The sequence below is a fragment of the Camelus bactrianus genome, chromosome 1 (assembly GCF_048773025.1).
Source record: "Camelus bactrianus isolate YW-2024 breed Bactrian camel chromosome 1, ASM4877302v1, whole genome shotgun sequence".
NCBI classification, from domain to species: domain Eukaryota; kingdom Metazoa; phylum Chordata; class Mammalia; order Artiodactyla; family Camelidae; genus Camelus; species Camelus bactrianus.
Genome location: NC_133539.1, coordinates 1,418,234 through 1,444,459, shown reverse-complemented (window position 1 = coordinate 1,444,459; position 26,226 = coordinate 1,418,234). Strand labels below are relative to the sequence as shown.

The following is a 26,226-nucleotide window of genomic DNA, read 5'->3' as shown; positions in this document are numbered from 1 at the left end:
ATCTGAAGCTCCGAGGGGCTCTACAAGACACAGGGCAATGGGGCGACCATTTTGGGTGGCCAAAATGTCCAGAAGTGGCCAACCACTAACCATGTACCGGCTAGCAAATATCACTTCTGCTTCTTCTCTGCCAAGACCTACTCCAGGCAGTGTGGAGGTCGTGGTGACTGAGAGACACGGTCCTGCCCTCAGTGCACGTAAGTCCCAGAGGAGGCAGACAGGCAGTAAACAAGGAGACACGTAAATGGAGCGTTCCAGGTGCTGCTGGGCGCAGCGAGGACCAGGGCGAAGTGACAGAGAGGCCGGCCGGGTCATCAGGAGAGGCCTTGCCATGCAGGTGGTACGGAGCTGGGCCTTCTCTTAGCTGAGGCATAACTGACACGTAACCGCATGCTAACTCCAGGTGCCACACAGCGATGCCACGCCGTATCTGCTGTGGAGTCACCACCGCAGGAAGTCTACTCGGCCTCACCACCACCACAGACAGCTACGGAACTTTTTTGAGATGAGAACTTTCAAGATCTATTCTCTTAGCAAACTTCAAACATACAACACAGCATTATTAGCCAGAGTCACCATGTGTCCATGACATTCCCCGGGACTTACCACCTTATCGTGAGAAAGAGCCTCACACAGATGGGGGCAGATGAACTGCAAGCTGATGGGGGGGGGGCACACCGTTAGTGGGAGAGGGGCCCGGAGCCTCGAGGAGGAGCTTAGACCAGAGGGCCGGCCTTCCTCTTCCTCAGTGGGGCTCCCCTGGGGACTGCCCTCCCCCACAGCCTCCCTTTGGGAGAAGCAAAGTCTGAACCCTGCAGCTGGAGTCTGAACCCTGCAGCTGGAGCAGGGCGCCGCCCTCCCGCCTGCGTCCTTAGTCAACAGCACCATCTACTGGTCAACACGGGGTCACAGTGCTCGGGTTCTCCAGGCAGAGGGAAACTTCTGGACTACATTCTGCTTCCTTGTTTTGTTGTCAACACATGCACATGCACGCACACACACCCATAAAGCTTCAGATTTAATAATAAAAACAACCTCAAAAACAGAAGCAAAATCTTACTATCAGGAATTTGCAAAGACCATTCTTTGCCACTGATTCCTTGAGAATGTTAATTTGAATTTTAAAAAAACATTGTTTTAAATAGTGGCTTAAAAAATAGACACCACACAAAATGAAATAAAAATATATGCTTTGACCCAGCAGTCCTATTTCTCGGAATCTAACCCACAGGTACACTGGTAAAAATAAGAAAAGACACGTGCATAAAGCTATTCGTCTCAGGACATTCTGTAATAGCAAAAAAACTGGGAACACCCCCAAATGTCTATCAACAGACCAGTCAAATTATGACACGTCTACTGACAGAACACCTGCGGCTGTGAAGAGGGATGACGACTACGCCGGGTGCTGGCACCACGCCAGCTCCAGGGCGCGGCAGGTGAGAAGAGTAAAGCGGAGACGAGCCTCTAACGAAGGTCTCTGAGGAGGTGATTAAAGGTAAATGTGGTCACGGGGTGGACCCCAATCCAATCTGACTGGTGTCCTTATAAGAAGATCAGGACACAGATATGCACGGAGGGACGACCAGGCAGGGACACAGGGAAGAGACAGCTGTCCACATGCCCAGGAGCGGGGCCTCGAAGGGACCAGCCCTGCCACATCTGGACCTCGGCCTGTGAGAAAGGAACCTCTGTGATGCAAGCCCTGGCCTGTGGCTCTCAGTTACAGCCCCCCAGGCAGGCTGACACAGCACTCGAACAACTGGACAGCTATCTGCAAACCAGCTGTAAGTAAACCTTGACCTTTTCCCCATACCATATACAAAATGTCCCTTGACGTGGATCACAGATCAAAATGTAGGAGCTAACAGTATAAAGAAATCACGGGGAAAACCTTAGTGATCTTATGTTAGGCAATGATTTCTTAAACATAACACAGAAAGCGAGAAATATTTTAAAAGTCAATCAACTGGACGTCACCGAAATGCTTAAAACCTGCTCTTTTAAAGGCAGTGTTATGAAAATGACAAGACAGGCCACAGGAGCTGCGGTGCAAGGGGCACACGTTCGCCCAGCAGAGGGAAGCAGCTCACAGCGCACGCCGGCTGTTTTCTAAAAAGGCAAGCCAGAGTCTAAGAGAAAATATTTACAAAATATCCAACATATAACTTGTACCGGCATTATATAAAGAACTCCTACAACTTAATGAGGAAACAATAAACCCAGTAAAAAGTAAGCAAAAGACTCAAGGAACATCAACAAAAAAGGTGTTTGGATGGCGTACAAACCGTGGGCTGATACATGACATCTCTGGTCATCAGGAAAATGTGAGGTAAAGCCACAATGAGATACCACTACACACCCAACAGAATGGCTAAAAAGTTTTAAACTGACCATAGCAGGTGTCAAGCAAGGCAGTGGGGCTGCTGGAACTCCTAACACACAGCTGGTTGGGAAAAGCTTGGCTGTTGCTTTAAAAATCAAACATACAGTTCACATGAGACCCAGCTGTTTACCCAAAAGAAATGAAAACAGATGTCCACAGCAGGAAAGGTGCCCAAATGCTCACGGCAGGTTTATCTGCAATAGCCAAAGGTCCACCAGCAGGTGAGTGCAGTAACAAGCCGGGGTCTGGCCACACAGCGGACTCTCCTCTGCAGTGAGAGGGGTGGACCGCGGACGCAGTCAACAACCTGGCTGACGCGAGATTCACCCATGCTGAGTGAGAGAAGTCTGACGAAAGGAAACTCAAAACAACCACGGTGAGTGACAGAAGGCAGATCAGTCACTACCTGGGACCTGGGGGTGCAGGAGAGAGAAGGCAGAGCTGGATTACAAAGAGGCAGGAGACCTAGGAGGGTGGGGATTCCACACATCATCCTGACTGTGGTGACGGCTTCACAGAACTCATCAAATGTACTCTTTATATCAGCTTCCTGTATGTCAACTGTACCCCAATACAACTGCCTTTTTTAAAAAAAGGTGGCTGGAACAAGATACCACAAAGGTTGAGAAGAGAAAGCACAAACAGGGATAAAATACTCGTAACATATATAACCAACAAAAAATTAGGAACATAAAAAGGGACAGGGAACTTATAAAGAACTCCTACAAATCAGAAAGAGAGAGAAACCACACTATGAAAATCTGTTAAAAGACACGAACAGACATTTCACAAAGGGAAAAACACAAGTCATCTATTAACATGACACAACGCTCAGCTTCATTCACTAATCATGATCTACAAATTAAAACCACAAGGAGCCATGTCACACCCATCGGGTGGGTGGAAACAGACCTGCATGGGACCAAGGCGTCAGTGAACATGGAAAGTGACCAGTGCAGAACATGCACACGGGAACCACCCACAAAGCTGACGTGCGCACGCTCCAGGACCGCGTTACATCCAGGTCTACACCGTGCACAGGCACACCACAATGTCCACGGCAACCTACGTGCATGATCCTCTAACATTGGAAATAGCCCACGTGCCCGGCAGCAATGTAAAGGGTAAATACGGGCTTATTCACAAAGTGAGATACTACCCAGCAGTGAAAAGAACACAGCTGTATGCTTTAGCATAAATGAATCGCAGAAACCGCACTTAGCAAAGATTCAACTTGCAGAGTACACACTGTGCAATTCCATCTCCACTCAATATAAAAACGGGCGAAAGTAAATAACACGTTGTTTAGTATATACTGAGGGGTAGAACTATGAGGAAAAGGGAAAGAACAACGCACACGGCACTGAGTGGCAGTGACCCCGACGGGGGTGGGAAGGGGCACCGAGAGGTCTCAGCCACGGCTAGAGTTCTGCTTTGTAAGCGGGGTCACAGGCACAGACGTTCATTTTACTGTTCCATCTGAACATACATCTTTTACAGCCTTTACATATATGACATACTTCACAATAAAAGATGCTTTAGAAAGCTGAGAGGGATTAATTACAGGGAAGGAAGACAGTAGCGGGAAGGACTGGCTGAGACTGGTGGTGCAGAGAAGGCATCTCCGGGCAGCAGGGCAAGAGTAATGATGACACCAGCGAAACGGAGCCGATGCCCGGAGAGAGGGGAGTGTGCCAACGACGGCGCCACTAGGGCTGGAGAGCCGCGCTCGGCTGGGGGACGAGGCGAGGTCAGAGAGGCAGAAGGGCCAGAACAGGTAGAGCCTGAGCTGTCAACGCGAGGACTTCTGGGCAGTGGGACAGGATCTGAGGTGCTGCTATGCTGAGGACAGGGCAGAAGCAGACCACCGTGAGGGCGGTGCCATAGCCACAGGCCAGAGGTAGCAGCTTAGGACGGTGTGGGACTCCAGATAAAGTCCAAACAACAGATACAAAAGAGAAAGTGAGTCTTCAAGGATGAATCTGTTTTGAGCCCAAACAACCAGAAGAATGAGGCTGCCACCAACTGAGAGGGGGAGACTGCGGGGCCACAATGGGGCAGGAGCACAGGGGCTCAGTTTTACAAGCGGAAGTTTGGAGTTGCTATTACTCAGTTGAATAGTGTCCCCTAGAAACTGTGAATGAATGTGACCTCATCTGGAAACAGGGGCTGCGCAGATGTAATCAAGTTACAAGGAGGGCACACTAGATTAGGATAGGCCCTCAACCAACGGCTGGTGTCTTTGCAAGAGGAAAGATGGCCATGCGAACACAGGGGCAGAGACTGGAGTTAGGCTGCCATGAGCCAGGGAACACCATGGACCGCCAGCAACCGCCAGGAGCCAGCAGAGGCGAGGAGAGATTCTTCCTAGAGCCTTCAGGGGGAATGAGGCCCTGCCAGCACCTTGATGTGGGACTTGCAGCCTCCAGAGCCGGGAGAGAGCAAGTCTCTGCTGTGTTAAGCCCCCTAGATTGTGCTGCTTTTCCAGGGCCGCCCTGGAAACCAGTCCCTAGGTCCATCTCTGACACTCCCAGAAAAGGCCAGATGACGCACGAAGATAAAACATCATGGAGAGGTATCAGTCTAGGGCATCTTGGTTCTTTTCCCGTCTCTCCTTTTTTTTCGGTTGTAAGAACCTGGGCAAATCATTTTGTCTGTTATGCAATTTCCTGTAAAATTTGTAAAACCAGAGGCCTGAACAGAATCATTTCTAAGGTCCTGCCACCTGTGTCTGCTGCTCTGACTCTTCTCAAATACAAGACAGTGAGCCTGAGCCCCATGCACATCTACCTAAGCCCATTCCGCACAGAAGCCGTTTCTTTAAAACCTACCTTCCCACTGCTTGTGCCGCCTAAAACGTGGTAGGAGGCCAAACCAGACGCTAAGGCACGGAAGACTCACTAAGAGGAACTTTACCATGTTACTACCAACAACAAAACTCCCCTCTTTAACGCACTGTGTCCACATTCTACGGTATTGTGACAATTACCGCAAACTCAGTGGCTGAAAACAACACCCACCGATGAGCTCATGGTTTCTGTGTGTCAGAAGGCTGGACACGGTGCAGGCCAGACGGTTCTCTGCTTAGAGTCTCCCGAGGCAGTAGTCAAGGTGTTGGCAGGGCTGCTGCCCCGAGTTCATTAAGGTGTCTGGCAGAATCCTGTTCCCTGCGGCTGTAGGACAGAGGTTCTGGGTACCTCACTGCTCTCAGCCAGGGGTCACTCTCAGGTTCGCGAGGCCACCGTACCCCCAGCTCCCGGCCCAGCAGCCCAGGCAGGTGGAGGCCTTCTCACCCTCCGGATCTCCCTACCACCTCTCCCGCCACCTCTTCTGTGTGGGGGCCTGACGTGAGGACGGGGTTCCACCCCGACAATCCAGGACACTCTCCTGTCCTAACCTCATCAGGTGTGACCTGTGAACGACTCTCCAAGCCCCCATACACCAGTGCCAGGGTTACAGTCTGACCCAGCAGCCAGGGGACGGGGGACTTAGAGAGACAGCTGCACAGCTCTGTCTGCCACACATACTCCAAAACGTCATATACTTACACATAAAAACACACACAGTACACTTATGTGATACAACTTCGGAAGTCAACGGCTATTTATATTTTTTATCACCACAAATTGACAATATGGTAGAAATACTGGATGAGGTTTTTGTTAAGTACAATAAGGGGGAAAATATTAGGAACTACAAGCTGAACAATGTCAAGACTGGACAGAAGCAGCCACCTAAATTTAATTCCCCAAGCAGGCGTTCCAAGAGTCCTGTGCTACAGAAATGAGAAAAGAATACCTGCTCGCAGTCTCGAAACAGGGCTAAACAGACTGAGACAGACACTGAAACGCAGACAGGAGGGCAGGAAATGGTACAGGTTTCCGGGCATCTGACCCCCAGCCAGGCGTCCCATGAGGAGACAGAGGCAACAGCCCCCCAACATCCAAGCCTGTGCTGGGAGGGAACCATCTCTCCCAACTCTGCCCCTTATGTCTCCCTTCAATCTACGCCCCTCCTTTAGAGACACTGGATGATGCGTGTTACTGAAACGTTTATTTTAATGAGCCTGCCTTTGCGACACCGGTCTGCTCAAGCCAAACAGCAACACGGCCACCAATGTGGTTTAGGAAACTGAGGTGCATGTATTCCTTCCCAAGGAACTTTGCTACATTTATTACTTTACTTTATGTTCAAGCTTCTGAGGGCGTCATCAGGATACTGATGACAAAACCAGCCAACACTACGTACAGCTACCCGCCAGATTCCCGGCTGCGCCTGACCCTCCCCGACGGCGAGGGAGCAGAGGGTCAGGCCGCTAGCACGCGCCGGCGGGCCCCCACCCCGTGTCCACCCGCTCGGCAGAGCGCGCCCAACGCGAGGGCAGCCCGCCTTCTCCCCGCAACCGTCCCGGGAGCCCAGGGGGAGGCTTCGGCGCGCCTCTCCCTCCGCCTTCCCCAGTGAGGGAATCCCGCTGGCTGCGAAAGCAGCCGGCGCCGCGAAGCCCTGCCCGCTCACCGAAGAGGACGCCAGGCCCGACCTTTCGCCCCGAGCTCCTCACAGCGCGCTCGCTCTCCTACTGCTCGGCTGCGACGCCTCCGGGCCCCTGGGGGCCCTCCCCTCGGCCCCCCGCGCGTCCGCGAGGCTGCGCTCGGGACCCAGCGCGACCGTCCAGGCTCGCGCAGCCGCCGCGGCCCGGGCTCGCGGCCGGGAGCGGACAGAGCCGCCCGGACCGCGCACAGACGGGCCGCGCTCGGCCGCGCGGGGGCCACCGGGGCCCCGAACTCACGTTTGTACTCGGCCATCAGCCTCTTGAGCGCCGTCCCCGCCATCGTCCGGGAAACAGCTGCGTCGTTCGCCTCGCCTCCTCAGCGCTCGTCCCTCCCGCCTGACGCCGCGGCCGCTTCCGGGTCGCCGCCGGGCACAGAAGCCCTTCCGGGGCGCGGGCGCGTGCGCGCGGGCGGGGCGGCTCTGGTGCCGGGTCCTGCGTCACGGTCCCCGTGCTCCGCCGCGGCCCTGAGCCGCTTTGTGGGGTTAAGGCCGCTTCCAGGGGTCCGAATTCCTGTAGGGGACTGTCCAGAAGATCCCGGAGCAGCGGGCGCCCGGCTGAGCGTGTAGGAACCGCCTGGTCCCTCCTCGTGGCCTCAGGGAAGGGTCGGCGGCGGGGACGCGGATGGAGACGGAGGACGGAGACCCCGATGCGGGACGGGGCTGGAGGGTGGAGACTGAGGACGCAGGACTGCGCGGGGGCGGGCGGGGCCGGCCACCCCGGGCCGAGTGCTGGCCGAGCAGACACCGTCCAGATTGTTTTCTGAGGGCGCCTCTAGAAGGGGAGGGACGGAGACGCCGCCGGTCCGCTACGTGCACACCGCGGCTGGTGGACCGTGGCGGGGCTCACCGGCCGTCACCCCGTGTAGTTCAGAGGAGGTGACTCAGGCCCAGCTGCAGTTGCAGTGAGAACATCCATGAAGAAGTCATTTGGTGCCCCGTGGCTGTCCTCACACAGGTTTTAGGTTTGAAAAAGTAAGAAGATTGGCGATTGTGCTCGTTTTAATCGTGTCAGTGTGATTCTGGATTCAGCTCCACCAAGAGAGGAGCTTTGGGAGACTGAGGACGGAGCAGAGCAGCAGACACCCTGCACCCTCCCCGCTTCTGGGTGGGCTCCCAGCCGCCAGCCCGCCGACCAGCAGAACCCCGAGGCCGCAGGTCCAGACTTCCCCGCCCACCCCCTTGGCAGTACCCCAGGCCACTGCTTCAGGAGGCGGGGCGGCTGCTGTCATCTTCCTCCAGCCCCATCAGGCCCCTGGCTGCTCTGGCTTCTCAGCTGTGTAATGTGTACCCAGATAATTAAATTACTGAGTCCTTTTTTCATAATATTCATGGTGGTTCTCCTCCTGATTGACCCACTGTGATCGGTGACCTATTCATGCTTCTTAGAACTCCATTGACTTTAAAGAAAGCAAGCACTTTTAGTACTTTGTGTCTCTGCCACGCAAGGGTATATGCACCTTTTTAAAAAAAGGCTATCTTCACAACACTTATCCTACATACTCTTCTGCAGGATTTTCCATGGAATGTCCTGTCTAGTTTTCTAGCATGGCATATAACTTAACCATTTTTTGTCTCCTGTGTTCCTGGATGCAGCCTCAGGGCATGGTCGTGGCAAGAAGGATCTGTTGAGTTGAATAAAATTAAACAGTGCAAACAAACCTCACAATTATGCATATTTTAGGGTGGAGGTGTCACAAAAACTCAGTCCAACTAGGTCTTTTTAAATACCATGGTGATTTATTAAAAACAACATGGTACTTTTAGACAGTTTCAAAGAGTGATGGATTTGTACAAATCCTCATGAGGTTTCCTCCTCTGGTTCCAAGTAGCTGCCCTCTCCTGTGATCAAACCATACCCTGACCCCCCCAAAGCCAGTCAGGGGGCAGAAGGTGTGGTTCCCATGCCAACTAAAGGAAAACTCCACTGTTCACTTACAGGAAGTGTGGGTGAGGACAAGCATTATCATCATGACGCTCAGGTAACAGCCTGTCGGTTGCTGGTTATTTTCTGAACTGTATCCATGTGTGTGTCACTGATAATCTTTCTAGACATCACTTTCTTGTGTGTTCTTCAATTATTTTCAGCAATGTGGTGCACAGCTTGTACCAGGATTACTTTCAAGTGGCAAAAACCGAAAATACGAGTTGTCAACATGTTGGAAGTCTCCTCGGTATGGTTGCTGGGGCCTCCAGGGAGCCAGGAGTCTTCCTCCTCGTGGCTGTCACTTGTTCCCTATCTGCGATTCAAGTGTGTTTCTGTTTGCTAAAGCTGGCAACTCTCAGCTCCGGTCAGTCAGTTCTCATGTCCCAAGGGTTCTGAGTAACAGGTGTGTGGTACCAAAAGGCTTCACACACAGGAGAGGCCAGCAAGTTCAGAATAAAACTAGTATCTTCTAAATCTTTGGGAACCAAAGTTCTGAAGTATAAAAATGATCTCCTGTTTCACCATAGAGCGATATTAGTACGTGCTTCCCCAGCTGCACTGCTAGGCTGGCACTGCCCCGTGTGCCTGGGACTGAGGGTTCCTGGGATGTGGGACTTCCAGTGCTGAAACTGGGACCCAGGGCACCAAGAACAGGATAAAGAGGGCCTGTCTCCTCCTGAATCGTGAATTTGACCCAAGATCCTGGGAGTTAGGTTCATGTAACAACATTTTAAAAACCGGAATACCAACAGGTCTGTTACCCCAAATGAACAATTTGCATACACTTCTAAGAAAAAAGTCGACCTTAAGGACATTCCCTGCTCCTCTTCTATCGGGTGTTGTGGGTGGACGTTCAAGCAGCTCTGAATGTTCCCAAGTAAACGCAGAGCTGCTCTCCAAACTCAAGGCACCTGACGGGGCCCTCTCCTTGCAAGGGCAGGGGCTGCTCTGCTGGGTACACACACCCCTCCCTCTGTCCCTGCATTGTCACCTGCCTGCTGCTGCTGGAAATGGATCAAGTGCTCCATGTGCCCACTGCCCCTGACCTTCCAGCTTGCGCTCACCTTGCCTGATGCACTAACTAAAACAGCTGTCATTTTAACCCAGGTTTTGTCACAGTGCAGGATGTGGAAAGTTCTCAAATTAGTGTCAACTCACCTCCGTTTCAGAACAGGTGAGGGAGTAGGTTGTCAACTGCACAAAGGAAAATGGTCCTAAGATTCAAATACCAGAAATGTTAAGTCCAGAGTAACATCGACTCTCCACACAGGACGCACATAAGAGGAAAGGGGAGAGCCTGTGAGGGTGGGAGGGTGGCCTGGGCAGAAAACACCGCCCACTGGGAAGGTCTGCAGGTGTGCAGGGGCCTCACCGGATGGTCACCACAAACACTGACTGCGACGTGATGCCCAACCTCCAGATGCAGCATTTAATCCAAGCCCAGAGACAGAATACCAAACTATATTTACTGTTTACAGTAGTAAAGGACAACAAAGAATGTACAAGCTGGTGCATAAACACAACAGAGCCAGCAGACATCCCACGGGTGCCCCGACAGCAAAATACAAAGACACAAACATCTTCAGCAAGGTCTCAGGCAAGCAAGAGACGACGGTGGTGTCGAGCTCTCCAGGGGGCAGGACAGGCAGAGAAGGGCCCTCGGGCAGCAGTGTGTCCACACAGAAGGACAACAGGACAACTACCAAAGTTTCATCGGGACAGACCCCAAAACGCTTCACAGAACTGAAATCACACACTGATGTGGAAGCTGCACACCAACCTGGAGAGCAGGGCAGAGTCCGTGAGGACACAGGTCATCTCTCACCAGCTTCGCCTGTAACCACACTTTGAAATTGCTCCTTTACACAAAAAGGTAACTGCAAATCAGCAATGCTTAATCTGACTTTTTTATAAACAGACCGTCGTCATTCATCAGAAGCAAATGCTAGAAGGAATCTGAGGCCCTGGTGCTACTTCCAGGTGAGACATGTAAGAACTTCTTTCTTCTACAGTAAGAAAAGGGGAAAAGCCAATTTTCGCTGCACCAGGTTTTTCCAGTGCAGCGTCACTGGGCCAGGCCGTGGGTGGTGACAAGTCCTGGACCCCAGACCCCACCTGGGGAACATGTTACTGAAGAACTTCTTACCTTTTATTTTAGGAAACGTTCCAGGATTTTCCCTTCAACTTCACTATACTCTGACAAAGCTTAAATCTGCAATGTTTAGCATTGACAAAACCTGTGCCCACAAGAAATGGAAGTGGGAGTTCATCTCCCATCCCAGTCGTGCCCTGCAAACTCGCCCCACAGAAGCATCCCCACTGTGGTGACAGGAGTTCTCTACATGATTGGAATAAGCTGGTGGGGGCACCTGGGGTGAGAGCCCCGTCTAGATGAAAAGCGGACATTCAGCCACAAGTTTGAGGGAAATGCTACAGGAGAGAAGAAAAAACAAACAGAAGTAAAATCAAAACCAAAAACCCTCCCAATGCCTTTCACCCCAGCAGAGGGATGAACTGGGATGGGCGAGAGAGGCCAGGACGTGTCCTCGCCGTTCTGAGCTGCGTCCCTCCGGATGTCAGAGAGGAAAGTCATTTTGGTGAATGTCCTCAGGTGTCCACAGCCTCCTTGGCGATTGGCATGGTCACGCGTGCACTATCCAATGGCAAAGATGAGCTCGGTGACACAAGGGGACGGTCCCTCTACAGGCCGCACTCGGAGAGGCAGCCGGTCCCCCTGGAGCCCCCCGTCTGCTGCTGGAACACGTCAATGGTGTCTTCGTCCTCCATCTCTAACTGGTGGGCACAGGGGGAGGCCATTAGTTACATCACAGGAGCGGAAACGCTCAGCCGAACACGCAGGGTCACTGGACGGCCTCCCTCCCGCCGGGGACACAGCTGGGAGGCACCCAAGCTCTGACCGGCCCTCGGGTGGACACGCCGGGGAGAGGTTCAGCAGTGGATTTCCAGTGAGCCCTACTTATGCACCAGGCTCCCCCAGCCAAACTCACAAAAAATGGTCAAAGTTAAGGACTTGACCTGATAGAAAAACTAAGTCCCATTAAAAATAAACTGTCTAAAATTTTACCAAAACTTACGCAAAATTAGACCCCCGCTGGGAGTGTGCGATGAGCAGCACTCAGTCCTGGGGACCGGCAGGGGCCACGCACTTTCTAACAGCGTGGCGGGTCAGGCCCGAGATGGCCGAGCCAACTCCATCCCCAAAGAAGGGGCCCCTCCTGCCTCCGCACCCAAGACCAGGCAGGGATGGAGCAAGTTTCCCGCCCACCTCTTTCTGACACGGTGGACCTCTGCCCAGTCTCTGAACAAAAGGAAGCTTCTGTAGTCACACAGAGACTCACTAGGGCTGGGAGCAGTAATGTGTCCCAGAAACTTACTCAGAAGCAAAGAGAAGGACCGTCTGGGGGTTGGGGGCCTGCTGCAGACACTACGCTCACGGTCACAGGCCACAGCTGAGTGAGGGGCTGGAGGGGGAGCCCGGCCCCGAGGCCCTGAGCTCTGAGCTCGTGCCTTCCCCCCCCCCCCCCGAGTGCAAGGCCATCGGGGACGCCCGCCGCTGACCGCTCCATCTCAGCCCCGGAAGGGCCCCTAACAGGAGCAGAAAAAAAGCCTCGGTGTGGCTGCGCTTTCGCACCACACAGTCCGATCCTCCCAGCTCTGTAGGGGGGAAGACGGGCATCGTCCCTGCTTCACAGGTGCCAGACGTCCGCGGCCGAGGGACAGGAGCGGCCCGACCCTCAGTCTCCACCCGCGGCCGCGCCAGGCGCTCTCACCCGGCGGAGCTGTGCGAGCCGGCAGGTGCTCCAGGGCTAGCCGCGGGGGCCCACGACGAACCGTGCCCTCCCCACCCCTCTCATGCACAAAGGCTCGGGGGGCGCGACACTGAGCCAGGAATTCAGCCTCAAGCTGCCTGATGCCACAAACCCAGCGTCCAGACCGCAGGGGGAGGGCGGCTGCGTCGGCCCGGCCTCCCGGAGATGCTCGGGGACGAGCACGCGGTCCTCGTCCCTGACCCCAGGCCACCTCGCCAAGTACATTTCTTCGGAAAACCCAGCGTTGAAATTTAATAATTAAAAAAATATATATATGGTAATTAAAACCACTAAGAAAACGTGAGGTGTTCCAAACCAGCGGGGGTAGCTGCTCAGACGCGAGTCGGAAGCAGCCCGCGAGCGCATGCGCAGTTGTACCTGTGCCGGGGTGTCTGTTTCGTTAATTGGTTGTCCATCAAACCTGAATCGAATCTGTCTCATCGACAAGCCCTGAGAAGAAAAAGCAGTCGTCGTGAAATACCCCCAGCTAGCACCTCAATTCAGAACCCAGACGTCTGCATCGGCGCCAGGCGTCTGGGCCCACGGGCGCACCGCCCAGCTGGTCCCAGAGCCGCAGCCGCCCCCGGGACGGCGTGTCGGGAGCCACTGCCCTGCTTCTCAGCTCCTGCTGCCCTCACCGCCCCCCTTCCCCTCCGCGAGCCGAGCCGAGTTTCTACTCCGCGGCACCATCACTTCCTCCCCCAGAAAAAGTTCTCAGAAGCACGTCCAGTGACCAGGGGCACGCGATGAGAAGCCTGCGTGACCGGGGAGCCGCCTCTCTGCGTCCTGAGGGAATGGACCATGTGCTCGTGGTCAGGGCGCAGATCCAGTTCGCCCAGACAGACGGGATCGAAGCTCGCATCTCTGCTCCCCCCGAAACCTTCCAGTACGATATGAAGAAATTAAAACTGCGTCAGCAACAAGGACAAAGAGAACAGGATGGGGACGGGCCAGTGGCCAAAGGACACCACCTCTGGGCTGCAAGCTGTGGGCACTTGACCCCAAGGTGTGTGGGGGGGGCAAGAGCCCCGAGAGGCCAAGGGGCAGGGCACACAGGCAGGTGAGGCAGAGGGGCAGCTGACTGGGGATGACCACTCGGAAGTCTGTATCAGACCCCCTAATCTGGGCCCCCAACCCCAAGAGGTCAGGCACTCCCTCCCACCAGCAGGAAGTCCACTCTCTGGAGAGGTGGACTCAGAGCCCCGGGCTCAGGACAACAGGCAAGGGGGGCAGTGACGCCGTGGAAGAAGCAGATGAGTGGCCGCCAGTCCCAGCCCCGAGCCCCACCCCTCCTCCCCTTCATGCTCCCAGGGCACAGGCAGGGGTGGGGGGTGGACGAGGGAAGACGATGGGGAGAAGGGGGGCGGTGCCTTCCGGAACATGTAACCACTCACAGATGGCAACACCTGGGGGCCCCCACAAACCACCAGTGCAGGCAGGTCACCCCACAGCAGCATGCTGGACCTGTCGACACAGCCAGGCGTGCAGCACAGGGGAAGGGAGGGGTCAGAGGACCCGAGAACACACACACACAGACACGCGCTCTCATGCATACACAGATGCACATGCATGCACGCACGCACGCATGTGCGCTCTAACACAGACACACACACAGACACATGCTCACAACCACACACAGATGAGCACACACCTCTGAAGCTCTCAGGGAGACAGAAAACAACAGAAAGGTCCGCTGGGGGAAAAGGAGCCTCAGAAAACAAACAGAAAACTTTTGAAAATTAGAAATCATGACATAAATAAAGCTGCGATCTTCTCTGAGGAGCAACATCTGAAAGGGGGGAAGAAAAGGAAGGACTGGGGCTCTTTTAGGGTCTTTTTTTTTTTTTTTAATAACAACAAAAAGCCCAAGGCAAGGACCATCGAAGCCACAAACAGAGACTAAGGTCAAGTACTTGCAGAGCATCCCGGAGGGGAAGAGGCTGGCCAGGCCGCAGGGCACGGGCCCGCACACCCACTCCTCACCACGGTACAGGGGACCACCAGAGGGCACAAAGGGACCGAGGGGCCCGGGGCACAGTGACGCTCAGGACACAACGACCCTCAAAGTGGTCAGTCTGCCTAGTCACCAGGAGAGGGCATGGTCCTCTGCTCCTCATCCTGAAAAGTGGTAAATAATGGGCAAGAATCAAGCACTGTCTGGACACCAAACTGTGCCCAGGGTAGCATCTCCACAGACACGAAGGAGGGATGGAGCCCACACGCAACCGCTGCTCTGATTCCAACAGCACCAAGAAGACGGCACCCCCAACCAGGGGCACCAGGGGCCCTGCCCACTCAACACAGAGCGACCCACCAGCCTGGAGGGAGGTGGCGGGAGAGAGCACCCCCAAGGGCGGTGCACACACGCACCTATGCACATACACAGGCGCACGCACACATGCACACGCACACCAGCATGCGCACACATGTGCACACACGCAGGCACATGCGTGCACGCGCACCTGGCGCTCGCAGTAGGCCTTCATGAGCTTGCTCAGCGGCGTGTGCCTCTTGATCTTGAACTGGACAACGGAGCCGTCCTGCCCGGCCACCTTCAGGTTGATGTGGTCATTCTCCGTCTTCACCCCCTCCTGCAGAGAGACATGCACCTGGGCTTCCAGCCAGTCTCCCCACAACCAGCGCCTTGAAGGCCAGTGTTGCGCGGCTGCAGATCTTTTAAGTCATAAAACCAACCTAATTCTCAGACTTCTCCAGCAGCGCAGCCACACGTGTGACTGTTTTCTTTCTACCCAAAACTTATTTTTATTTATTTAAATTTTTTTTCTTTTTTGGGGGGGTAATTAGGTTTATTTATTTGTTTATTTACTTATTATTGGAGGTCCTGGGGCTTGAACCCAGGACCTCGTGCATGCTAAGCACGTGCTCTCCCCGAGCTCCACCCTCCCCCTCAGAACTTATCTTTAACTTCTACTGGCTATGTCAGGAAACGTCCTGCAAAGCGTTTTCAGACTGTCAGTTCAAGGGGCAGGGGGATCTGCTGAATAGACACAGAAAACAGTGGCGAGAAAAATCCAACTTGTTCTAAGATGACTCTTGTGAGACTAGTAACTGCACGGACTAGCGGGTTACTTACACTTACAGAGGCTGGTGAACAAGACAAAACAAGGTAACCGCGGTGTGCAGTCGGGGGTCCTGTGCTGGCCAGTCCCACCCGAACCGGGTCATCCGCCCTATTCTGTCATGACATGGCGGCTCCGACCTGTGACCACCGCACATGGGGGGCTCTGGCCCCTGGAAACTACTGGGAGCTGATGGAAGAAGCCTGTGTTCGGAGCTGAGGCTGAGAGCCCGGGGCCAGCTTGGCCAGCTGACACCCTTTGGGAGAAGAGGAGTCTTTTATTTTTGAACAAAATGATGAAGCAGACCCGAGTCAATCTGCAAATGAAGTTTTTTTGGGGGGCAGGGTTTATTGAAACATAGTTTTTTGTTTTCTTTTTACAATTTATTAATGGAGATCCTGGGATTTACAAAGTTCTATTCCTTTCTGGTGCACAGCATTATGATTCAGTTATACCTAAAAAATGATACAAATGAACATATTTGCAAAGAAAGTTTTGAAGGCACTCTAAGCAGGTTTGTTAGTTGTCTCAGCCGACACTCCCTCCTGAGACTCCCGTCCGGTCAGTGCGGACCCGCAGGAGCTGCTGGCCGCCGGCAGACTCTCTCTGCCTTCCATGCGGGCCCCTTCCTTTCCTGGCCCCGGGGACTGCGGAATGGGGACCAGGGACCCGCACCTGCCTGCATCCCCGCACGTGTTCCGGCCCCTAGAGACCCCTCCGATGGGGCTGGGGCCCCTGTGTAAGCCCCTTTCATTCCCCAGAGACTAAGGCTGCATTTGTTTTTTTATTTTTTCAAATAAAGGTTTGTTTGGGCATAATTTGACATTTCCAGAAAAGCTGCAGTCCAGAAGCTCCTAAATCCCCAGCCGGTCTCCCCCGTGTCAGCGCCTCACAGGCTGCGGCTCACCTTGAGTCCAAGAATCCACCGCGGACACATCACTAGCAACCAAACGCCAAGCGTTCGGGTGTTTCACCAGGTTTTCCACTAATACCCTTTTTCAGTTTCGGGATCCGACCCATGGTGCCATCTTGCATTTACAGATAAGATTTCTTTTCCATTTCTTCACGGTGTTAAAATACACATAAAATTCACCATTTCAACCATATTTAAGTTTATGGTCCAGTGGTATAAAATACATTCATAATGTGCAACCATTACCACCATCCATCTCCAGAATTCTTTTCATCTTGTAAAACTGAAACACTGCCCCATTATACACTAACTCCTCCTTCTCCAGGCCCTGGCAACCCCCGTTTTCCTGTCAATATGAATCTGGCTCCTCCTGGGACCTCACATAAGTGGATCACACAGTATTTGTCCTTTTGTGACTGGCTTATGTCACTGAGCGTGACGTCCTCCAGGGTCATTCCCGCTGTAGCTGGGGCCAGGCCTTCCTTCCTCTTCAGGCCTCACTACTGCTCCGATGTGTGTACACACCGTATTTTGCTCATCCACTCATCCACAGACTGACCAGCACTTGGGTTGCTCCACCACTTTAGCTGCCATGAGTAATGCTGCTGTGATCGTGGGTGTACAAGTACCTCTCTGAGACCCTGCGTTCAATTATTTTGGGTCGATTCCCAGAAGGAGAGTTGCTGGATCATATGGTAATTCTATTTTTAAGTTTTGGAGGAAGCTGCCGGACTGTTTTCCACACAGCTGCTACATATGGAGAACCGACAGGTAACAGGGTAGGTCATGTCTGCGCGAGGATGCCTCACTTCTCAGGGACAGACAGAAGCCGATCTGACTCCTGAAACTCCTGCAGCCATCCTGCCATCACCGCCTGACGGCAAAGCCATGCACAGAAGACAGCGAGGCATCAACAGACAGGCTTCCTGAGCCAGCAATTCCTCCAGCATTTCCACTTCACATCCTCCCCGACACCTGCTGTTCCTGTTTTGTTTTTGCTTTGTTTTTCTCAGAGCAGCAATCCCAGTGGATGTGAGGCAGTCCCTTGCTGTCGTTTCAATTTGCAGTTCCCTGGTTAGTGGTGTTGAGCATCCTTCCATGTGCTTATTGGCCATTTGTGGATCTTCTTTGCAGAAATGTCTACTCAAGCTCTTTGCTCATTTTTTGATCAGGTTGCTTGTTTTCTTGTTGCCGAGCTGTAGGAGTTCTCCATATATCCTGGGTATTGAACCCTATCAGATATACGATGAGAAAGGAAAATCAAAATGGGGTCGGTGCTGCTCAGAGAGTATCTCAAACGGAGCCATAAGGCCACTGAGGACGGGGATGGAATCTGACTCTGTGACTCCATCCTGTCCTGACGATGGCGTCCATGACACCTGCCACACACTCGGGACACCTATGGGACAGCCACTCCTGAAGGACAAACACTTCTTTCTGTGTCAGAGCACAGCTTTGTGGCTTTTCTTTCATAAGCCCCTGACTCTTTCTTTTCCCCAGAAAGCTCTTTTGGTTTTACCCAAATCTGTGTCTCCCAAACTGCAATTCTTAGGACCCCAAATAAATTCTTCTTTTATTTGCTGCCATCTGTTTTTTTTTTTTTCCGGTTGATAGCAATTTGCATATATCCTCTCCCCTTCTACGAGCTGCCTTTTTACTCTATTCATAGTGTCTTCCAATGTACAAAATTTTTAAATTTTTATGAAGTCTGGTTTCTCTATTTTTATTTCTTGTTACCTGTGCCTTTGGTGTCATATCCATGAAATCACTGCCAAGTCCAATGTCGTGGAGTTTTTGTCCTATGTTTTCTCCTAAAAGTTTCATAGTTTTGGATCTTACATTTAGGTCCTTGATCCATCTTGAGTTAATCTTTGCATATGGCATTAATTAGGATCCATGTGGAGAGAGGATGCATTTGCTTTTCTAGTGAAAAGATATAGGTGTGTCTAGAACAAAGCAATGCAGGGGCCAGAACACAAAGCAAACAAACAGGGCAGCGGCTGCAGACCAGGCAGAGAAAAGCACCGAGAACAAACGGCAGGCCCCGGGTGAGTTCTCAGTAAACAAGTGAACGCATGAGTGAAAAAGAAAAGAAAGAGAAGAAGAGAAACCCTAAAGACCACCACCACAGTTCACGACAGTCAGTCCCCTTCGAGGCGGAACTGGTTCCCCAACTGACCCACAAGGCTTCTTTTCCACAAAGATGGCCCAGGAGTGGGCCTCCCACCCTCTCTGCCGCAGGCCTGGAGGAGAGCGCAGCTGCAGGAGCCTGAGCCCCAACCCGGGAGGCGCCGAGGGCGCGGCGGGCAAGGGTGGGGCGTGCGGCGCAGCCATCCAGTCGTTTTGGAAGTAGTTAAAACAAGTTTATTCAGCCCAGCCGGGCCGTGGACCTCGACCACGTGGGGGAGGTAAGTTTAAACGCCCTGGAGGAATGAGTAGTGTGTGTATTCCACTGCATTTAACCTGCAGTAAGAGGAGGCCACCTAGAAGACAGACAGAAGGAAGGCATTTACACTTGGCCTCGGACAAACAAAGGACCCACGGGATAGCAGCTTAAAACGAAGGCAGCTCCGACTGCTTCTGCAGACCCGAGGCTCCGGGAGGGCGAGCTTCTCACACCACGGCAGGGGAGGGCAGGCTTCCTCCGAGCCCCCACCATGGCCCCCTGACCCGGGGCTCCCGGCAGGCCCACCCCAACCCCAGCTCTGCCTCCCGTGTGTGCTGGGCTCCAGTCTCAGCTGCGGGGTGGGACAACCTCCAGCAGCAGCTGGTATCGGAGGAAGCCTGCACGCAAAGCATTCAACTCGGAGCAGATCTTACACTTGAAAAACACAGACCCCAAGAGTGCAGACGAAAAGCTCCAGAAACTTGCTTTTAATGACAGTAGAGAGCACACCCGCGGGCCTTCCCAAGGACTGCAGGCCAGCGCACCAGAGCCCGGAGCCACAGCGGAGCGCGCGTGGGGAGGGCGTGGCGCACCCGGGAGGAGGGGTCCAGGTCAGGCCTCTCGGAGCCCCTGTCCCCAGCCTGTGCCCTCTCGGCGCCCCGCAGTGAGGACGGAGGAAGGGACCACGCGCACGCGAGGGGCAGCAGAGCCCAGGCCGCCGGGACCGTGGGTCCCCGCAATAGGGGCGTAGTGACGGAGGGTCCCGGGAAGGGAAGAGGTCCAGGGGAAGGGCGGTCCCAGAGAGGGCTGGGGATGGGGGCGACGTTGGGGGACGGGACCCCGGCGGGTCCTGACTGGGAGAGGGTCTCTGCGAGAGAGAGAGTGCCGGCGAGAATGGTCCGGGCTAGGGGCGCCCAGGCTCCGGGACCTCGGCCCACCGGAGGCGGGGGCGGAGTTCGAGGGCCGCCGCCCCTGCATGGGGCGGGGCCCAAGCGGAGGGGCGGAGCTCGTGGGCGGAGCGGCCCGTGGGGGCGGGGCCAAAGGTTGGTGCTCGAGGGTGGGCGGGGCCTAGGGCGGAGTCTGGGTGGAGGGCGGGGCGCGAGGCTGGGAGGGGGAGGGGAGCCGAGCGGAGCCGGGCGGCGCGGGGTGGGGGCGGGGAGGCCCGGCGGCGCCGCTGGGCCCTGGCCCGGGAGGCCGACGGCTACGGGTGGCGGAGGGCGGCGAGGCCGGGGGCGCGGGCGCGGGCACGGAGGGGACGGCGGGCCGGGGGTCCGAGTCCGGGGCCCGGCCCGCGCCCGCCGGCCCTTACCTTGGGCTTCTCCTCGGACATGGCTGCGCGCGGCGGGCGGCGGGGCAACAGACAGCGCCGGGCAGGCGACTCACGCTCTCGGCCCGCCGCTCTCCCGCCGCAACTGCTCGCGGGGCCGCGCTTTGCCCCCAAATCCCCTCTCGCCGGTTGGCTGCCGCGGGTCACGTGGCGGGTGCGCGCGCACGAGGCGCGCTCCCGGGGCATCGGGGCCGCGCCTGGCCGCCCGAGGTTCCTGGTGGTTGAAAATGCGTCACCGGGCGGGGCCCCGCGCGATCCGGCGTCGGGACTTCGGGGGCACTCAGGGCAGCTGGGGAGGGTGGGGCGCACAGGGTAGCTAGGGTGGGGAAGCACGCTGGGACCCGGGGTTGGGGACCGCACTGGGACCTCGGGGATGCTCAGAGTCAGGCCATCAGGCCTGGCAGGTGCTGGGTCAGGGACCAGGCCTGGCGCATTATCTTGGATCCTGAGCATGGCCTGTCCAGCTCCTCAGGGACCTGGTCCCCCCACCTTGTCCTTCGCTTACCGCAGTTCCAGCCGCCAAGCCGGGGTGCCCCCACTGGTTTCCTCTATGGTGAGTGTGTTTCCTAGAGGGGAAAAAGGAAAATAAAGCCAACCAGGTGAACTACCTCCAGTGGCCACAGGGGACATGGGTGGGAGAGGGGTGTCTTGGGAGCCGACCCCCTGCTGGGAAAGGCTCTGTTCGCCTTCACGGAGGAGCCAGGTGTCTGGTCATGAGGACCGGCTGAAGGAAGAAGGCGTCCAAGACTGACCCACCTGGTAGTTCCATCCATCAAGTCCACACAGGCTCCACCCAGAGCTCCCGGTGGACAGGGGCATAAACAGGGCACTTTCAGGGGGGCATCAGGGAAGTGGGAAGTCTCACTCCATCCACTTCGCCCCACACACTTGGCCTGGCTGCGCGCTCTGTGGCTTGCTCCTCTGCCCTTGTGCAGTGCCCCTTTGGGCCTTCTGAGCCAGGCAAGTGGAAGCTTAGCACCTGGGGGGAGGGGGGGGTGCCCGACGCCCTCTTGTGACCGTTTTGCAGGCCTATCAGGAGTGCACACTCAGCACCTGATGCTAGGGCTCTGCACCTGAACCTCACAACAGCCCACTCTACAGGTGAGGAAGTTGAAGCACCTGAGGTCCCAGCGTGGGTAAGCAGTGCAGCTGGGATTTGAACACAAGCAAGGTCAGACCAGTGTGCTCTACTGTCTCTGGGGCAAACCCAGGGCTAGACCCCTCACCCCCACTCAAGACAGGTGGAAACGGGCACTCAGGTGGGCACAGGAGACGTGCTGGAGAACGGGGGCCAGGGTCAGGTGTCCCCAGGACTTTGAGGCAGCTGTTCTTCAGAGGCCCTGGCTCTTCCTGTCCCTGTCTGGAACCGAAATGCCTTCAGATGCAGTGACCAGGGACAGCCAACGTATATTGACCACTCAGGGTGTGCCAGGCATGGTACTGAGCTAGGATCACCCCACCCAAGGCTCACAACACTCTGGAGCAGGGACCCTCATGATCCTTGTTTTGACAATTAGGGAGTGAAGGTTTGGGGGGTGGGGGTGGACTGCACAGGGTCATGCAGCTAGAGGTAGTGGGGTCCGGATTTGAACCTAAGTGACTGAATGGCTTCCCTCCTGTCTGAGTAAGACCCAACTGACTACATCTGCTCATTTCATCAAAAGCCCACGGAGCCAAGTTTTCATGGGCCTTAATTTCACAAACCATTTTTGACTCTTAAACATTCACCTCCTTGGCTAAAGGCACCACTTAGGAGAAGGGGAGGGGGCTTACTGAAATGGAGCTGGTGTGTCACAGGCTGGCAAAGTCTCCATTGAAAGTTCTGGTCAGAGCCAGCCTCCATCTCAGCCAGGTCCAAGGGTTTGGTGCCTTTCATGATGGAGTCTGGACTGTGTCTCCTCTACCAGAGGACTCCTAGGTACCAGGGCCAGCTCGAGCTGTGCCTCCGGGAGAGGGGAGTCTCCAGGGACTGGCCTCTTCCAGGACAGAGATGGACAATGCTAGGACAATGGGGACCAGAACCACCCCCAAGACTGGCTGTGGTGTGACTTTCGGTAGGGAGTGTTTGGACCCATCATCCATCCTCCACCATCAACTGTAAAACATAACATTGTTTTATTTAACACAGACACATTAAGCTACGACAGGTTACGGATGGAAGACACGTTCTTGTTTCAGACTTGTTAACATGTGAAGAGTATGTAACTTAGAATTGATGGAATACAGTAGCTAAATGTGCTAAAATAAGAAATTAAACCATGGTTCATTCATATAATGAAAGTCTATGTCACTATTGAAAGAAATGTGTAAAAAAAAGAGTAATGATAACAGGAAAAGATGCTCATATGTTGATAAGTTTTTAAAAAACAAATTATAAAGCCACTGTGGTTTTGGATAGCCAGAATATCTGTATAAAATATTTTGAAAATCTGTTTGAAAATATCAGATCACTAGCAAAACAGAGAAGACTTTCTCTGAGGGGTAAAGACCCGAGAAAGATTTTTCCTTTGAGGTATGTGGTGATTAGTACGATGCGTTAGTCAGCCCAGCTGCTGTAACAACATACCCTAGACTGGGCAGCTTAAACAGACATTTATTCTCCCGCAGTTCTGCAGGCTGGGAGTCCAAGACCAAGGTGTGGACAGAGTGGGTGTCTCCTGAGGCCTCTCTCCTCGGCTTGTAGGCAGCTGCCTTCTCCCTGTGTCCTCACATGGCCTTTCCTCTGCACAGACAGAAGGAGAAGGAGGAAGAGACAGACACAGTGCAGCCCCTAATAAAGACAGTGGACAAGAAGTTGAGACACTAAGCAGTACTTCTGAGTCTCATAGGCTGGGGGAGACAATAACTGGGCAGAGCCTGCTGCAAGAATAACTGGTAGGAGGCTCTGATAATAACCCAGACCTTCTGCTGGAGCAGCGAGTCCCACAGCAAAGGAGTAAGGCTGAGGTGTAAAGGATCAGCCCTCGCAAAGACCGAAACCCAGCATCCAGACGGCTCACTCCCGCACTGGACCCAGCTGACCTGCTCTCCTTCCCACTGCCAGCCTGATGCAAGGGAGCCAGGAAGTAAATGATCCAAAACCAAAGGGGGAAACTGTATCAATTAGCTATCATATAAATACATATGTATTATTATATAAATATATTACATAAATATATACATATTATATAAATATATACAATTATCTATTATATAAATATATAGTATTATATAAATTATATATATACATATTTAAATATACATATTATATAAATATACACATAATTATGTAATGTGTAATTATATATTACATACATACACAGTATATAAATACATATTATATAGATCTGTAACTGTATATACAACTATACATACACATGTAATCCACAAGAGAAAAGGGTATCGGCATTATTGGACAGATTTTAAAGTAACTCTAAAAACTATGTTCAAGGAAACATTATGAGATGGAAATTTTCATCAGATAAGCAGAATCTATAAAAAAGAATAGATGGAAATTTGAAAACAAAAATACAGTCACTAAAATTACGAATTCAGTGGAGAAGTTTAACCGCAGACCACACATGGTGGAAGAGGTGATCGTGAACTGGCAGGTAGGTCAGAAGAAGATAGAAGCAGAGGGAGAGGACTGTCCCAAGAAAGTGAGAAGTGACTTTCAAACCACTGCAAGAAAAGTAAGGCAATAACAAAACTCAACCGACCTAACAAAGTCATAGAGACAGATAAAGGGCAGCAGCAGAAATGCAAGCAGAAGACGTTCGTGCAGCGTGACCTGCGCTCCCCAACACCTTCGTTCTGGTTCTGTTATGATGCCATTTTACAGACCTGGAAGCTGAGGCACAAGTCTCAGATCCAAGGTCACCTGGTTAGTGAAAGCAGCAGAGCAAGGATTCAAGCAGATTAAACCAGTTCTAAAACAAGGAAGTAGAATGCAGCATATAAAATAAGAGAGTAAGAATAAATACAGGTAACCATATAGATAGAAATGGGTTAAATTATTCTGTTTAAAGGCAGTGGCTCCCTACCTGGGTCAAAAAATGCAACTATGTTTGTAAGAGACACAACTAAACATTAGGGAAAAAGGGTAAAAATAAAAGACAGAAATGCTAATAGCTGGTAACAATGTTCATATCAGATAGAGTGCGTTCTAAACCACAAAGCATTAAATGGGCAGAGAGGTCTATTACACTAGGAACAGGTCCATTCCACCAAGAAGCAGGTAGGAAAATGCAAGTAGGAGTCTGCCTTTTTATTTTGCTTTGTTTGGTGGGGGGATTAGGTTGGTTTATTTATTTATTTTAATGGAGGTCCTGGGAACTGAACCGGGACGCTGTGCGCATGCTGAGCACATGTCCTACCACTGCCTACCCTTCCCCCTCACTCTTTTTTAGGTGTTTAACTACCAACATCTCTAAAGCCTCATCCCTGCCTCTTTCTTCCCTACATCTGGGCAGGCAGAGAAGGGAGCCTGGGAGACGCCCTCTTTGGTACCCGTGGGGAATTGAAACCACACACGCACCTGCCTGTGAAGGGACCCTCACTGCGGCCCCAGCCCTGACACAACGGAAACCCCAAGTGTGTCTCCTTTCCTGCCTCTCCAGCCATTCTCAGACCTGCTTAGAGGCCCGTCCTGCTCTCCCCAGGAAGCCCCACTGTGTGAGGGGTGGGCTTTTCCACACCCTGTGTGTGTGTGTGTGTGTCTGTGTGTGTCCATCAGTCAACAGCTGAACCAAATTTTGGGTGAGGATCCATCTTCTTTCTGAAAGGTTGACCCACGACAAAACCAAGCATAGAGAGAATCTGAATCACATGGTTCATAAGCTCATGATATTTGCATAGGGAGAGAAAGTAAGGACTTGGAAGCCAACAAAAATTATGTAATATTTGTAATCACCTGTGGAACACTTGCAGTATGACCACATATTAGGTCTTTAGACAACCTCATTAAATTGTAAGCAAAATCATACAGAGAGCGGGTTCTGCCCAGGACGTAGAAAGCTGGAATGATCACCATCCCAGTCTAAAAGCAAGAAAAGCTGGACAACTTAGAAATCGTAGCTTTTCTTAAACCTATCGGAAAGCTGGGATGGCAGCCTTCTTGTCTATAAGCTTTGGGTCCCTCTCTAACCTACCCCCTATTATTAACCTTTCCAAGTCCACTGCAGGGCAGTGAGGAAGGTGGCCTTTCTCTGCAGAAACCACTCTACCTGGGCCCTTCCCTAACGAGGCCCCACAGCTCACTGTCCCCAGGCCCCAGACAAGGCTCAGACATCCACAGTCCACCTGAAAGATGCAGGTCACCAGTTGTACTGCTGGGGTCTGGGGCACGTCCTAGACACAGACCTCATGCCTGTCACAGCAGGGAGACGAGACGAGGCTCCACAGGGCTCAAGGTGCGGGCGGGAGAGTGGCAGCCCAGAACACAGGCTGAGGGTCACCTCAGACGTGAAGCCGTGTCACCAGTCTGGGAGACAGAATCCAGGGCTTCATAGGGTCAGTCAGCTCGGCATTCTGCACAGCGATGCTTCTCGAAGTCTGATCCTGGACCAGCAGCAGCCAGGCTTCCTGGGAACGCATTACAGGGGCCCCTGCCCAGGCCTGATGGGTCAGAGGCTCCAGGGTGGGGCCCAGCGTCTGTGTCTTGTGAGCCTTGCTGGGGATCCAGGTGCTGCTCAGATAGGAGGCTACAGGTGAGCTGCCAGGGAATCTGGAGAACTGCAGGTTCTGACTCAGCGGGTCCTCGGCTGGGACGGAGAATCCGGAGGCTGATCAAGCTCCCAGGTGATGCCAATCCACTAAAATTTGGGCCAGTAAGGAGCGAGCCTCCAGGACAGT

At 53.5% G+C, this 26,226-nt stretch overlaps 2 protein-coding genes and 1 long non-coding RNA gene across 11 annotated transcripts in view; 1 reads left to right on the top strand and 2 right to left on the bottom strand.

Moving 5' to 3' along the window:
- The window catches only part of UBE2G2 (ubiquitin conjugating enzyme E2 G2), a 28,164-nt gene extending 20,591 nt beyond the window's left edge, over window positions 1-7,573 (bottom strand). For 3 of the 8 annotated variants that reach the window (XM_074378769.1, XM_074341158.1, XM_074378790.1), the window contains exon 1: window positions 7,173-7,357. In XM_074378769.1, the coding sequence (XP_074234870.1) occupies window positions 7,173-7,215 (43 nt within the window). In that variant the 5' untranslated portion in view covers window positions 7,216-7,357. Of the gene's footprint in view, window positions 1-7,172 lie in introns of all 8 variants that reach the window. The other 5 variants (XM_074378642.1, XM_074341115.1, XM_074378684.1 and 2 more) reach the window with 4 other exon arrangements.
- On the top strand, window positions 7,360-8,259 carry LOC123611750 (uncharacterized). Its single transcript, XR_006718843.2, has 2 exons — window positions 7,360-7,497; window positions 7,890-8,259. It is a non-coding gene; the product is annotated as an uncharacterized LOC123611750 (long non-coding RNA).
- Window positions 8,260-10,303: 2,044 nt separating this feature from the next.
- On the bottom strand, window positions 10,304-20,563 carry SUMO3 (small ubiquitin like modifier 3). Of its 2 annotated transcripts, XM_074341523.1 has the most exons (6): window positions 20,377-20,485; window positions 18,419-18,604; window positions 16,676-17,913; window positions 15,151-15,279; window positions 13,067-13,138; window positions 10,304-11,651 (listed from the first exon to the last, which is right to left on the bottom strand). In XM_074341523.1, the coding sequence occupies exons 3-6, from the start codon at window positions 16,703-16,705 to the stop codon at window positions 11,559-11,561; spliced, it is 324 nt and encodes a 107-aa protein (XP_074197624.1). In that variant the 5' UTR covers window positions 16,706-17,913; window positions 18,419-18,604; window positions 20,377-20,485; the 3' UTR covers window positions 10,304-11,558. The 2 variants fall into 2 exon arrangements, with proteins under 2 accessions (XP_074197624.1, XP_074197606.1); XM_074341505.1 differs by lacking the exons at window positions 16,676-17,913; window positions 18,419-18,604 and having other exon boundaries at window positions 20,377-20,563.
- Window positions 20,564-26,226: the final 5,663 nt, after the last annotated feature.

Coding starts and splice junctions, on each gene's coding strand:
- SUMO3 (XM_074341523.1), bottom strand. CDS start 16,705: ATGTGTCCGCGGTGGATTCTTGGACTCAAG. Junction 15,280..16,675: donor GGTGGATTCTTGGACTCAAG/GTGAGCCGCAGC, acceptor GTCTCTCTGCAG/GAGGGGGTGAAGACGGAGAA. Junction 13,139..15,150: donor AGGCCTACTGCGAGCGCCAG/GTGCGCGTGCAC, acceptor TTTTCTTCTCAG/GGCTTGTCGATGAGACAGAT.